This window comes from Rhinopithecus bieti, unplaced genomic scaffold (genome assembly GCF_001698545.2).
Source record: "Rhinopithecus bieti isolate Rb0 unplaced genomic scaffold, ASM169854v2 scaffold_1295, whole genome shotgun sequence".
Classification (NCBI taxonomy): Eukaryota; Metazoa; Chordata; class Mammalia; order Primates; family Cercopithecidae; genus Rhinopithecus; species Rhinopithecus bieti.
The window spans coordinates 1,442,215-1,457,114 of NW_016803880.1; the positions used below are offsets into that span (position 1 = coordinate 1,442,215).

Sequence of the window (14,900 nt, forward strand, 5' to 3'; positions counted from 1 at the left end):
AAAAAAAAAAAAAAAAAAAAAAAAAAAAAAGTTTTCTTTGGATACATAGAAATAAATTACTTAGGGGGGAGTTAAGTAGCAGATTCTACAAGGAAAAGGATGGTTTTTTTTTTTAAAGGGAAAAAAATGACAATGTACCTGCATAACTGCATTGAAGAAACACGTGTTTCCCAAATTACTGAGTCCTTTCACAGTTATCTGAGAAAGAGAATTCATGGGAGGATTCTCTTTAGCCATGTTTTCCTTCTTTTCTCTCTCTTGTTCATTTTTACTCTCTTTTTCTAATTTTTTATTTTCAAGTTCAATATTTCCATTATCTTTCTCTGCTTTAAAAAAAGAAGAAGAAAACATTTGGCAAAATGTGTAATATGGTCATATCGAATGCAGACGTATACTTGGGAAACAGTATTTTAGAGTCTGTGAGTTTACCTAAAGACATTATTTCCAACCCACCCACCCATTTGATTTTAAATAAATACAGGTAAATTGCCATGCAAAAAACAAAACAAAACAAAACCCAATAAACAACAAATACTCAGACCTAAAGTAAGCAATAGTTTGACAAATGAAACCAAACAGTATGTGCTTTGGTATAAATCTCCCTTTTTTACTGCACAAAATTATTTACAAACGAACACATCTTACCTTGTAAAATTAAGAATATGAAACAATCAAGAACGTGGACATAAAATAAATTTTTTAATGAATTCTGTGGGTCAAAATCAATCCTAAAGTAAAAAACAAAAGTAATTCTGGCTCTGACAAAGATACTTGTGACAATAGAAATTTAAAAAACATGCTTAAAGCAAACGCTGTACATCAGTCAATTAGTTTAATTATGCATGGAAAGAACCTAAGAAATATCTGACCATTAGAAGGAATCACAAATGCTTTACTTTTATGTTATCCCAGCAAACAGACAGAAATCTTGCTATTACAAAATTACGACACTAAGAACAGTGTTAAGGCAAGTCTATAGTAAGCCTGGCTAGGGTTACGGGAACAGGTCTATTGGTCATTACCTTAGTCTATGGCCTTCATCACATCTGACTAGACCATTTATTACATCCCTTCTAACACCTGAAACTAAAAGTTTCATAGTTTGAAATCAACCATAACTAATGTTACTCAGCTGTATGTAACACTAGGTAGTATAACAAATCTAAGTATCAGCAGATACATAAATCAACATTTGGTATATATTAAAGAAACAAATTATTTTACCTGGCTTTGGAGTTGTAATGCCAGCTTGTTTTCTAACATAATCAACCACTTGACCCAATTGGTTTGAACTACAATACTGGACCTCATTATCACATATATAACACCTGTGTCCCAAAAAAATCACAGAAAGAAAATGACAAACTGACAACCAAAAGGGGAGATAAATAATAATTCCTGGAATCCAAAGTGTGTAACTGCCAACTTATTCTATTAAAGAAACTGAACATAAAATTCTGTTTTCCTGAAGAAGACAGTGCATATTTACTCTGGTTTATTATTACTAAGATTTGCCAGAATTACAGCTGCATATAAGTAGTACGATGAAATACCCCAAATATTTTACTTTACTGGTTATAACATTGAAGTCAAAAGATTTTCTACATATATTTTAAAATACAGAACTACACTAACAAAATAACAACTTCTTTTTTGTTTTTTGAGACAGAGTCTCGCTCTGTCGCCCAGGCTGGAGTGCAGTGGCGCCATCTATGGTCACTGCAAGCTCCACCTCCCGGGTTCATGCCACCCTCCTCCTGCCTCAGTCTCCTGAATAGCTGGGACTACAGGTGCCCACCACCACGCCCAGCTAATTTTTTTTTTTGATATTTTAGTAGAGATGGGGTTTCACTGTGTTAGCCAGACAAAAGTAACAACATTTAAAATTGAAAGATGTCATTCAAGCTAGGCACAGTGGCTCATGCCTGTAATTCCAGCACTTTGGGAGGCCGAGGCATGCGAATCACGAGAGGATCACGAGGTCAGGAGTTTGAGACCAGCCTGACCAACATGTTGAAACCCTGTCTCTACTAAAATACAAAATTAGCTGGGCATGGCGGTACATGCCTGTAATCCCAGCTACTCGGGAGGCTGAGGCAGGAGAATTGCTTGAACCCAGGAGGCGGAGGTTGCGGTGAGCTGTGATCGCGCCACTGCACTCCAGCCTGGGCGAGAGAAAGAGATTCCATCCCCCCCCCCCCAAAAAAAAGATGTCATTCAGTGAAGACTACTGTGAAAATGATTTTAAGAGGTAAAATCTGTTTTAATGATGTTACGATGCAGCGTCTATGATATACCAGCCTGATATTTATTTTCACGCAAATTTATAGCCAAAATTTTATTACAATCTTGTTTATCTGAAATTTGTTCTTAGCATCCCTATCTCCACTATATACCTTATAATATCACAAGCAACAAAACAAAGGGGTAAAGATTCTTAAGTCTTCTATGTTACAATTTTCTGTTTGTGCAAACGTCCAAGCAGAAGCTTCTCATAACACCACATTCTTCAGCTTTGTGAAAGTGATGGTATTTTAAAACATACTACAAAATTTTAAATTGTTTTCTTCTTAAACATATTTAAACATTTCTATTCTCCAATATTTCAAATAATTTCCACCCAACAGGCAGAGGAAGCGAAACTCACCATACACTCCAGTTGTCCAAACTAAGAACCAGACAGTGAGGTTCAGATCTTGGTGTAAGATAGTGCTTCAAGGCATGCTGCTCCTGAGAATTTCTGCCACAGCCCTAAAAAAATCATAATCATAAACCTCAAAGCCATAAAATTCAGCAAGAGGGGAGAATGCAAAATCTATCATAAACAAGGAAGTGGCTCATGAAACTCTGCCACTCTTACAATCTTGAAAAGAAAATGTCAGACTCCAGAATCAGCATTTTGTTAAAACTTAAATATGCACAGGCAACTGAGAACATTTAAGTCAAAAGTATTTAGAAAACCATGCACTTGTTGGGTGCAGTGGCTCACACCTGTAATCCCAGTACTTTGGGGGGCCGAGGTGGGGGGAATCACCTGAGAGGTCAGGAGTTCAAGACCAGCCTGACCAACATGGTGAAACCCCGTCTCTACTAAAATACAAAATTAGCCAGGCATGGTGGCATACGTCTGTAATCCCAGCTAATTAGGAGGCTGAGGCAGGAGAATTGCTTGAACCTAGGAGGCAGAGGTTGCCGTGAGCCAATATCATACCACTGCACTCCAGCCTGGGCAACAAGAGTGAAAACTCCATCTCAAAATAAAAAAAAAAAAAGAAAACCATGCATTCAAAGTACTCTTCCTTTCCAACTTTCCAGCCCAAATTAAACCACACTAACGCAGTCACTCATGAAGTCTGGTTTGGATTCCTTAACAGTCTCCTAAACATTCCCCTAACTTCAGCCTCCTCCTTCACATGCATATTCTTTTAGTTTAATGTTCCTAAAACAAAGCTCTGTTCATATACAATTCAAAAATTATGAATTGCTCTCTTAAACCCCTAATAAACAAACCTGACATTCTCTGACCCCAACGTATCTCTCCAGTGTTAACTCCACATTCTCTTATTCACATACCAATGACCAGCTAATAACACACCCAGCACTTTTCACAACTATGCAATTTTGTTCACATTATTCTATTTATCCAGAATCCTTTATGAACACTGCTACCTAACAAAATCCCACCAACTCTTCAAGATCTTGCTCAAAAGCCACCTCCTCCCAGAAGCCTATACTTATCTCCCAGCTGAGAAAATACTGTCTCCTTCCTTTAAACAAATTCTATAACATGGTGTAAATTCCTAGTGGCATTCCTTATTTTTTACCTTGTACTAATGTTACTGATATTTATCTTCATTCTCCCCTGAACTATAAATCCCAAAGGCTCAAAGCAATAGACTTAATATATTACCAAATATTCTAGAACACAGGAGGTGGTCAAAAAGCACTATTTAAATAAGTAAATGGGAGACTTGTACCTAAAAGATGTATAGGCTTATTCATGAAAGAACATGACCAAAACTCCTGCTTCCAGCTAGTCAGATCACTGCTAAGAAACATACCTTCACTGTGTATCTACTGGAACCAGTCTATCAACTTTTGGACCACAGTACAACAACCAGTCCTGTTTCTACTGCAGCTAGATACATACTTTGGAGAAGGAATATACATTGGTAGTTTCTAATTCCTTAACTATGATACCAAACACTATTGGCTTAATTTATCCCACTCAACATTTAATTCCAAAATAAATGAATTAACATTTGATATTATTTTTGAAAATTACATCATTTAAGATCATCTGAAACATACAATTGTCTTGAGACAACAGTTAAGAATCATTAGCTAACAGTGCCAAAAGTATCTCATGGGAAAAAAGTTAATACTGACTTGTCTTCCTCTTATGAATTAAAAAGGTAGCAAGTAAAATTTGTAACACAAAATACATTCCGAAAAATCGAAATAGCAAAGTATATTCATACTCACCATATGTATTTAAAAGGTTACAATTAAACCTTTCAAATACAAGTAAACAACATTCTTTCCTAACATACAGATTTTTTTAACTGACCACAATGAGATATCAGTATATAACTCTCACAACGGCTAAAATAAAAACTTGTGACAATTGCAATTGCTGGCAAAAATGAAGAAAATGAAGAAAAGTGAATCATTCACACACTGCTAGTAAGAATATAAAAAGTAGAGTCACTGTGAAAAAACAGTTTGGCAGTTTGTTAAAAAACTAAACATTAAATTGCCACAGGACCCAGCAAGTGCACTCTTGGACATTTATCCTAGAGAAATGAAATCTAAGTTCACACAAAAACCTGTACACAAATATTAATAGCGGCTTTATTTAAACACCAAAAAATGGGATCAGCCCAGATGTTGTCATTCGACAGGTAAACAGTAAAAACAAGCTGTGGTTCATATATACCATAAAATACACTCAGTGATTAAAAAAAGAACAAACTTGATACAGCTTTGATAAATCTTCAGGTGATTATGCTGAGTGAAAAAGCCAATCCTGGCTGGGCATTGTGGCTCACACCTATCATCTTAGCACTTTGGGAGGCCCAGGTGGGCAGATCACTTGAGTCCAGGAGTTTAAGACCAGCCTGGGCAGTATACCAAAACCACATCTCTACAAAAACTACAAAACTTAGCCATGAGTAGTGGCATGCAGGTGTAGTCCCTGCTACTCGGGAGGCTGAGGTGGGAGGATCACTTGAGCCTGGGACGTGAAGGCTGCTGTGAGCCATGATTATATCACTGAACTCCAGCCTGGGTGAGAGAGTGAGGCCCTGTCTCGAAAAAAGAAAAAGCCAATCCCAAAATGTTGCACACTGTATGACTCCATTTACATAACCTTTCTGACGAAGTGACTAAATTTAGAAATACAGAATAGAATGGTGGTTGCCAGGGGCTGGAGAGAGTGGTGGCAGTAGGGAGATGGGTATGAGCCATCCCTGTGATGTTCAACTATTTAGTATCATGACTGTGGTGGTGAATAATCTACACAGGTGACAAAAGTGTACAGAATGTAATACACATGTACACATACACATGCACAAAAGAGAAGTCAAACTCAGGAGATCTGATTGAGATTGGTATGTTGTATCAATCTCAATATCCTGGTTGTGATATTATACTCATTTTGTAAAATGTTACCATCTGATCAAAATGTGTAGGGATTTCTCTGTATTATTTATTAGATCTGCACATGGATCTATAACAACCTCAATAAGATTTTCAACTTGAAAACATATAATGAAAAAAAAAAAATCCTAACTGGGCACAGTGGCTCACGCCTGTATTCCTACCACTTTGAGCGAGCCAAGGTTAGTGGATCACTTGAAATCAGGAGTTTGAGGTCGGCCTGGCCAACATGGCAAAACCCCGTCTCTACTAAAAATACAAAAATCAGCCGGGCGTGGTGGCACACACCTGTAATTCCAGCTACTTGGAGACTGAGGCAGGAAAGCTGCTTGAACCTGGGAGGTAGAGGCTGCCGTGAGCCAAGATTACACCACTGCACTCCAGCCTGGGTGACAGAGTAAGACCCCATCTCAAAAAAAAAAAAAAAAAAATGGCTATCTGCCTCATCTTGAAGCCTCATGACTTCATGACTACTGCCTAGTAGCCCAATTTCCTAACATATAAGCTTAACTTGCCACCACTAAGGGTAACTGAGAGGCCCTGACTTTAGTACCACGGTAGTAACTGTGAGCTGGTAGAGCAGACACTGTGATGTGCCAGCCAGACATGCCCTCACTCCCAAAGATCAAGGTACTACTCATTCCCCCAGGTGCTGAGAATGTGGCCGGCTGAGAGCTCACAGTCTAGTCCATCCATTCCCAGGAATCGGTCTCAACAAAAGGGAGCTGCCTTGCTCAAGGTTACTTCCTGCTCTAGGGACAGGCCACATCCAGTGACTGGTCTATACACAGATAGAAAGGCCTACTTCCTTGCCTCAATTCAGGCAGAGATCACTGTGGGATTGGCTGAGACCCCACTGCCACTGCCTCTTCATTCAACTTCTCCCTGTGCTTAATCTTGCTTCCCTTACTTTTATTGGTGTGGTACCAGAGAACACTTCACCACCTATACACACACTTCAGACTCAGAACTGGTTCCCCAGAGAACACGATCTATGTTACCAGTATCCTTTTATCCATACTGTACTTTCAAGTAATACTTTCTAAAGTAAGTTCAAAGAGTTTTCTAAAATCTCATATTGATCTTAAAAGTAAGCATACCTGATGGCCACATTTAAGACATAACCAAACTGAAGGCTTTTCTTCTGTTTCTTCTTCAGCTTTATCTTTCACTTTATTGTCAGTCTTACAGTCTTGGCAAATATTCCATTCCACATTCACTAAAGCCTTTTTCAAGTTACCTTGTTCCAATCCTTTTCTAATGTGTCTGCACATAGGTTCTGTTAAAACAAATAATAAAGAAGGAATATATAAGGTCAAAAATGACTTTCTTCAGTTAATCTCAAAACTTACCCTTGATTCACATTTCAAAAATGAAATTTACTCTATAAAGTAACTGTTAGATATTCTGAACTTAAAATTGTTTGATGTTTGAATAATACAAGATGAATATGTGAGAAACAGATTTGATACAAATTTGTGAAGTTTCGCTTTCTTAAAGTCCTAAATATAACCACCACTGTCCCCCACTACAAATTCATTTCAATTTATTTGGCTATTTCCTTTAAATTAAGGACCTTTATCATATTTATGATTCTCTTTATCTTTAAAGATTCGTAGAAAACATCCTTCAGTTGGCCGGGCGCGGTGGCTCAAGCCTGTAATCCCAGCACTTTGGGAGGCCGAGACGGGCGGATCACGAGGTCAGGAGATCGAGACCATCCTGGCTAACACGGTGAAACCCCATCTCTACTAAAAGTACAAAAAACTAGCTGGATGAGGTGGCGGGCGCCTGTAGTCCCAGCTACACGGGAGGCTGAGGCAGGAGAATGGCGTAAACCTGGGAGGCGGAGCTTGCAGTGAGCTGAGATCCGGCCACTGCACTCCAGCCTGGGCGACAGAGCAAGACTCCGTCTCAAAAAAAAAAAAAAGAAAACATCCTTCAGTCAATGGTACACCTACTACAGGGCAGGCACTGTGCCAGATGCTCAGGAGCCCAAAATTGACCAAGTCACAGCTCTTTTCTTTGAGTAGCTCACATTCCGGAAGGAAAGGCAGCTAAATAAATTAATGTATAAAAATCTCTGAAACATGGTGTAGCAGCAAAAGAAGAGAAGGCTAAAGTCACCAAAAGTGTCACAGGGGAGGTAATATCTGTGCAATCCGAGAAGATAATAATAGTAATAAAAATTGCTGATATTAATTAAATATGTTCTATGTACTTTGTTAAATGTTTTGCATACATTATCTCATTTAATCCTTACAATCACCCTAGAAGACACTATTATTCCCAAAGACAAATGAGAAAACTAAGATTTACTGCCCACATAACTACTGAGTATCTATGCCAGAATTTATACTCAAGTCTTTCTGACTTCATGGCTCACACTTTAAACTGTGACCTCAGGGAGTGAAGCGCAATCTGAAAATGCCAATGCCAAGAACAAAAACATGTAAAAGTGCATGCTGTCTCCCCAGATGATGGAGTTACACAATGTGTGAAAATGAGCAGTTGAACCTGAGGCTGAAAACTCTGTTGGGGCCAAGATAAGTAAAGAGCTTTGCAAATCACACTAAAGTGCTGAGTCGTTTCAGGAACATTGGAGGTTTAGAAACTAGTCAAGTGGCATAATTAGGTTTATGTCCAATGATCTTGCACCAAGAAAAGAAATATAAATGCAACTGAGATCAGGTGGAAAAACTACCAAATCTCAGTACTCAAAGAAATACAAACTGGAAAAAGAAGGTACCCTTTTCAACTATCAAATCAGCACAGATTTTTACAGATGATACTAACCAGAGCTGATGAAGGTTCAGGGAAATGGGCACTTTTCTATGCTGCTAGGGGGCCTGGAAATTAGTAAAACATTCCTGGATGGCAATTTAGCAACAGAATCAAAAGAGCCTTGAAAATGCTGATACCCTTCGATTAAAAAATTATATATGTGTAGTAGGAAAATATTTAAATGTACACAGAGATTTAGCTATAAAGTTGTTTACTACTGAGCCATTCATAATACTAAAAAGTTAAAGATTACCTAAATCTGTAACAGTAGAAAATTATCTAAATAAATTATGAAATATCCATGGTCTTTGGTCAATGCAATAATATGCCATTAAAAATGTTGTTGAAGGTCCGGTACAGTACGGTGGCTCATGCCTGTAATCCCAGAACTTTGAGAGGCTGAGGCAAGCGGATCACTTGAGGTTTGGAGTTCAAGACCAGCCTGGCTAACACGGTGAAACCCCATCTCTACTAAAAATACAAAAATTAGCTGGGTGTGGTGGAACACACCAGTAATCCCAGCTACTCATGAGGCTGAGACAGGAGAATCCCTTGAACCCGCAAGGCAGAGGCTGCGGTGAGCTGAGATCATGCTACCGCACTCCAGTCTGGGCAACAGAGCCAGACTCTGTCTCAGAAAAAAAAAAAAAAAAAAAAGTTGTAGAAGGTTGGGCACAGTGACTTTTACGTGTAATCCCAGCACTTTTGGAGGCTGAGGCAGGCAGATCACTTGAGGCCAGGAGTTCAAGACCAGCCTGATCAACATAGGAAAACGTCGTCTCTATTTAAAAAAAAAAAATTAGCTAGCTGTGGTGGGATATGTCTGTAATCCCAGTTACTCGGAGGCTGAGGCACAAGATAATCATTTGAACCTGGGAGGCAGAGGTTGCAGTGAGCTGAGATTGCACCACTGCACTCCAGCCGGGGTGCAACGAGACAGAACGAGACTCTTTCTCCAAAAAAAAAAAAAAAAAAAAAAAAAAAAAAAGTAGAAGACTGTTAAATGACATATAGATTATAAACATTACATTAAAATGCAGATAACAATAATGTGCAGTTTTATACCATTTTCATATTTTAAAACATATTCACTTAGAGATATAAACATTAAAGATTCAGTCAATGAAATATACCTAAAGTTTCAGAGGAATCATCGATTGGAACAGTTTTTCCCTTTGTCCGTTTCTTTCCCATGTTGGCACTTTATGGATTACTTACTGACACAAAATAACAATCTAGAAAACAAGATAAAGTTAGCTTGAACAAAAAAGAAAGTATGTCTTATATTTCTCTAGGAGACAGTAAAATAATGAAGCCACATATATGATGCGTGTCTATCACACTGTAATTTATAAAGACCAATCACATATAATCATCTAATTTTCAATAGGAACTGAAGTAGATAGAATAGTTATCTCCCCTGTTTCTCATAGCGTAGGAAACTGATTCTTAACTGAAGTAGATAGAATAGTTATCTCCCCTATTTTTCATGGCATAGGAAACTGATTCTTAGCAAGCTTAAGAGGTTTTCAATACATGTAAAAGGTCAGGAGAGAACCCTGGTCTTCTTACACAGGTCTTGAACAGTCTCAGAACTTGATACTCTTAGGAAGCTGACTCCTCTCTACGTACATGTGAAATAATGGTGGCACTTTAATCAGAAAACTGATTTCCTTTCCTTCTAAGCTACTTTTCTTAGCTCTGCAGTCTAGGCAAATTAAATTGATAATTTCTCTAATAAAAATTAAAAATAATTCTGACAACAACCTCCTGAAGGGAGTTAGAAATTTTCCAACATAGCTTCAAAGCTAAATACAAAAAGTGATACACTGTTGTGCATTTTCCACACCAGGATTTCCCATGCATATCAGCTAAATGGAAATTGATTACAACTGCATTCTTGACTATTTACATTATTACATTATTGCCAAAACCACTTTGGAAAGCTGTGACAAATCTAGCTGCACATCACATCTTCACCTTTTTAGTCAACAATTCAAACTTAGAAAACAAGAAAAGTGCTAAAAGTACATACAGGTCTACCTATCTAGAATTATAGATTTTAAAAATAAATACAAAAAATAGCACCCAGGTTCTTGCTTCCAATCCAACTCACTCTAATCGGCGTGGGAGTTCAGTACTAGATTCATCTTCCAGTTATGCCATTTTTATCATATCATTCTCTTGATTGAAAGCATTTAACAGTTTTCCAGACCACACTCCCTAAACTTTAGCCTTTATAAATAGGCCCCATAGGTCTTTATAAATTTGGCCCCAATGCTCAGCTAATCCTGACTCTATTATGCCTCAACAACAACAATAACAAAAAACCCACTAAAATTATAATTATATAGTACTTTCGATCTTCAAAGTCCTTTCACAAACATTATCACATTGGATTTTCATAACAACACTTTAAAAAGACATTTCACTCAAGGAGAAAACTCAGGAAAAAAATGGTGAAAGATCACACAGGGTAACAAAAATGAGCTAAAAGGCAGGTGTTGTCTGGATGCGGTGGCTCACGCCTATAGTCCCAACACTTTCGGAGGTCGAGGTGGGAGGATCGCTTGAGGCCAGAAGTTCAAGACTAGCCTGAGCAACAACAAGGCGACACTCTATCTCTACAAAAAAAAATAGGTAAAACGCAGATGTTTGGGTTTCAAGACCACCACTTTTTACCTGCCAATCAAGTCAGTCTCTTTGTGTTTTTTTTTAAGACAGAGTCTTGCTCTGCCGCCTGGGTTCAAATGCTTCTTCTACCTCAGACTCCCGAATAGCTAGGATTACAGAAGCCCACCACCACGCCCGTCTAATTTTTGTATTTTTAGTAGATACGGGGGTTTCACCATCTTGGCCAGGGTGGTCTGAACTCCTGACCTCGTGATCTGCCCGCCTCAGCCTCCCAAAGTGCTGGGATTAAAGGCGTGAGCCACCGCGCCTGGCCAAGTCTGTCTCTTGTACTCCACTCCAAAACACTTTGTACCCTCTGTGCCTTGATGTCTTTGATTTCTAGCCGTAATGTTCTATCTATCTAAATCTTACCAATCTTGCAAGCTCTCCATTTCAAGGAAGCCTTAGACAATCATTCTACTCTAAATTAACCTCTCCACTGAACTTCTCTAGTATTTATGGTATGCTCCAGTCATCTTGTCCCCTTATCAGATATTCCAGTGAATTTCTTAAATCTTTATCTGGGTTTATCTTATTTCTCTAAGCAGAATCTAAAGTTCTTAGAAAAATAAATGGCTTCAGGCATAGCTTTGGAACTGCCTATAATATCTAGCATAATGTTTGTACATAGTAGATCCTGACGAAATACTTCTTGCATTTAAATAGAAAAATAGAATAGTACCTGAGGCATAAAGGATGATTATAACGTGCAAAGGTAGGTACATAAGAATGAAGCAAACAAGTTCTGGTGAAAAAGAAAAGAGTGAAGAATAAGAAGTCAGAAGTCTGCAGTAGTGAAGACAGCACTAGTAAATCCGGTTTTAGGATTGCAGCAGCTCAGACTCCATAGGAAACTTGAAAGACGAATTGTTTATTGCTGCAGGCAGAGGACATAGAGGGGTCACTCCAGTGCTGCGGAAAGAGCCCCAGTAAATTTCTGACAACTATAAAGGCAACTAATGAGTCATGAGGAGAGAATACTGTGACTTCCATCAGCTCTAAAACATCAATAAGCTTACTACACTTTTCAAGTAGTGTCATCGGATGAGTATTAGCGTCCTAGTGAAATGACTCTTTGCAGGACTCCGTACAAAATCTAAATCAAAGATAGTCTTGCCGCCTCTCATATTATTCCAAGTCTCTTCTCTCTCTGCCCTCCCAGTTGTCCCCTGCCTACTCGGTTCCATTAAAAATGTAAGCGTGTGGAAAACTTTGTCAGCAGGTCTTAACGTGGCTTTCAAGTTTTGCGTAGATCAGTCCTCTCCTAGGTGTAGTCAACCGGATAGGTGACAGATCCTGCTTTTCCTACCAGCAGTAAGAACACGGCTGCAAACCCAGCCCCAACCCATAGGGTAATCCCTGCCACGCGCCACCCACCCACTTGCTCGGCGCCTGCCACACCTCCCCTCTCCTCCGTTTCTAACTGCTCCGATCCCACCGGGGAACCTCGGGGTCCACGGGGTCGAGAAGGGCGCCAGCAGCGGCATCTCATTGGCCAGCTTCTGGAACTGACAAGACACGCAGCCAATGAGATCGCAGTACCGGAAGTAGCCGGGTTACGTGCTTAAGGAGTGGGGCCTTCAAGAAGAGAACGAAGTTGGGGCGGAAAACAGGGGCTCTCCCAGCGCAGGAGGTCAGGCGTGCGACGACTGCCAGGCAGTGGGACCAGAACTCACCCACGGCGACAGAGCCCATAACTGCATCCCCTCATGGGCCTTTGGGCTGGTCAGCCAGCTCCCTCTTCCTCCTGGTGACGAATTGAGAGCGACGGAGCCAAAGCCAGTGACCCCTGGAAAGCAACAACTTCCGGAACGCGGCATTATGGGAAGTGGCTAGGCCACCACCTCCCCACCCCCACCTCCCGGGACCATCGGCTCTGACGCTAGTAAATCTGCGCCTGCGTGCGGCTTGCGCCGGAAGTTCGGGCTTAGGGATTTGGTTGGCAATGGGTTTGGTTGTCAGTGGGTTTTCTGGTCTCTGACATAACCATGAAGTTATATAAATGCCTCTGAAGTGTGGGCATCAGGTGGTGGTCTGAGCCTTGGAGTTTCCCAGATGGTTACCTTTCTGGAACACATTACATTTGGAGGCTAAGAGGGGGAGCGCTTAAATTTCTGTCTCCGTAATTCTGTCCTCTCGACTTCTAAAACTGAGTACTTAAGTTGTCTTGAATTTACCTTTCTGCGCCATGTCAGAATAAAAACGCAGCGAGTTAATTGTTTTTTTTTTTTTTTTTAGAATATCCCTCTGTCGCCCAGGTTGGAGTGCATTCTTCTGCCTCAGCCTTCCGAGTAGCTGGGACTACAGGCGCACGCCACCACACCCGGCTAACTTTGGTTTATTTTATTTTTTTTTTTTGAGAGGCAGTCTCGCTCAGTCGCCCAGACTGGAGTGCAGTGGCGCGATCTCACCTCACTGCAAGCTCCGCCCCGGGTTCACGCCATTCTCCTGCCTCAGCCTCCCGAGCAGCTGGGACCACAGGTGCCCGCCGCCATGCCCGGCTAATTTTTTGCATTTTTAGTAGAGACGGGGTTTCACCGTGTTAGCCACGATGGTCTCGATCTCCTAACCTTGTGATCCGCCCGCCTCGGCTTCCCAAAGTGCTGGGATTACAGATGTGAGCCACCGTGCCCGGCTAACTTTTGTATTTTTGGTGGAGACAGGGTTTCACCATATTGGCCAGGCTGGTCTCGAACTCCTGACCTTGTGATCCGCCCTTCTTGGCCTCCCAAAGTACTGGGATTACAGGCGTGAGCCACCGAGCCCGGCCACGAGAGTGAATTTTTAAAGCAGAACTGAAAGACAGTGTCAAACATAAATTGCGGGAGAGGAGGGAATTTTCAAATATTTACTGTTCATTCTTTGAAAATTTGTAAGTGCAAGGCCGGGCGCGGTGGCTCATGCCTGTAATCCCAACACTGGGAGGCTGAGGCGGGTGGATGACCTGAGGTCAGGAGTTCGAGACCAGCCTCGCCAACATGGTGAAATTCTGTCTTTACTAAAAATACAAAAAATTAGTCGGGCATGGTGGCGAGCGCCTGTAATCCCAGCTACTCCGGAGGCTAAGGGAGGAGAATCGCTTGAACTCTGGAGGCAGAGGTTGCAGTGAGCCGAGATCACTCCATTGCAGTCCAGCCTGGGCAACAAGAGTGAAACTCTGTCTCAAAAAAAGAAAATATGTAAGGGCACACTTTGTGCCAAGCGTTCCCTCAAATGAATTAAACATAGTCCTCTCTGCCCTGGAGTCTTAGTTCAGTAGAGAAAGTAGTAATCGCTACCAAGGGTGCAAGGGTGGGGGGGTTGCAGATATCTATAGAAAAATAGTCAAAGAATGTAAACAGTTCACCATAAAAAAACAATTAATCGCCGGGCGCGGTGGCTGAAGCCTGTAATCCCAGCACTTTGGGAGGCCGAGACGGGCGGATCACGAGGTCAGGAAATCGAGACCATCCTGGCTAACACGGTGAAACCCCGTCTCTACTAAAAACTACAAAAAACTAGCCGGGCGACGTGGCGGCGCCTGTAGTCCCAGCTACCCGGGAGGCTGAGACAGGAGAATGGCGTGAACCCGGGAGGCGGAGCTTGCAGTGAGCTGAGATCCGGCCACAGCACTCCAGCCTGGGTGACAGAGCGAGACTCCGTCTCAAAAAAATAAATAAATAAATAAAAAAGAATAATGAGTTTGATATGATTTCCTCCCTCTCTCTCTCCTAGGCCTGCTTCTGCCTTCTGTGCTTCTGCTGTGTGGTGACCCTCACCAGAGGATAGCTTCATGCTCTTGG

The 14,900-nt window shown here is 40.9% G+C and overlaps 1 protein-coding gene across 1 annotated transcript in view; it reads right to left on the bottom strand.

Moving 5' to 3' along the window:
* The window catches only part of USP16 (ubiquitin specific peptidase 16), a 35,685-nt gene extending 22,603 nt beyond the window's left edge, over positions 1-13,082 (bottom strand). The window contains 6 exon segments of the mRNA XM_017856309.1: positions 139-326; positions 1,225-1,328; positions 2,648-2,751; positions 6,762-6,940; positions 9,579-9,680; positions 12,795-13,082. Coding sequence (XP_017711798.1) covers positions 139-326; positions 1,225-1,328; positions 2,648-2,751; positions 6,762-6,940; positions 9,579-9,639 — 636 coding nt within the window. The 5' untranslated portion in view covers positions 9,640-9,680; positions 12,795-13,082.
* Between the last annotated feature and the right edge of the window lie 1,818 nt (positions 13,083-14,900).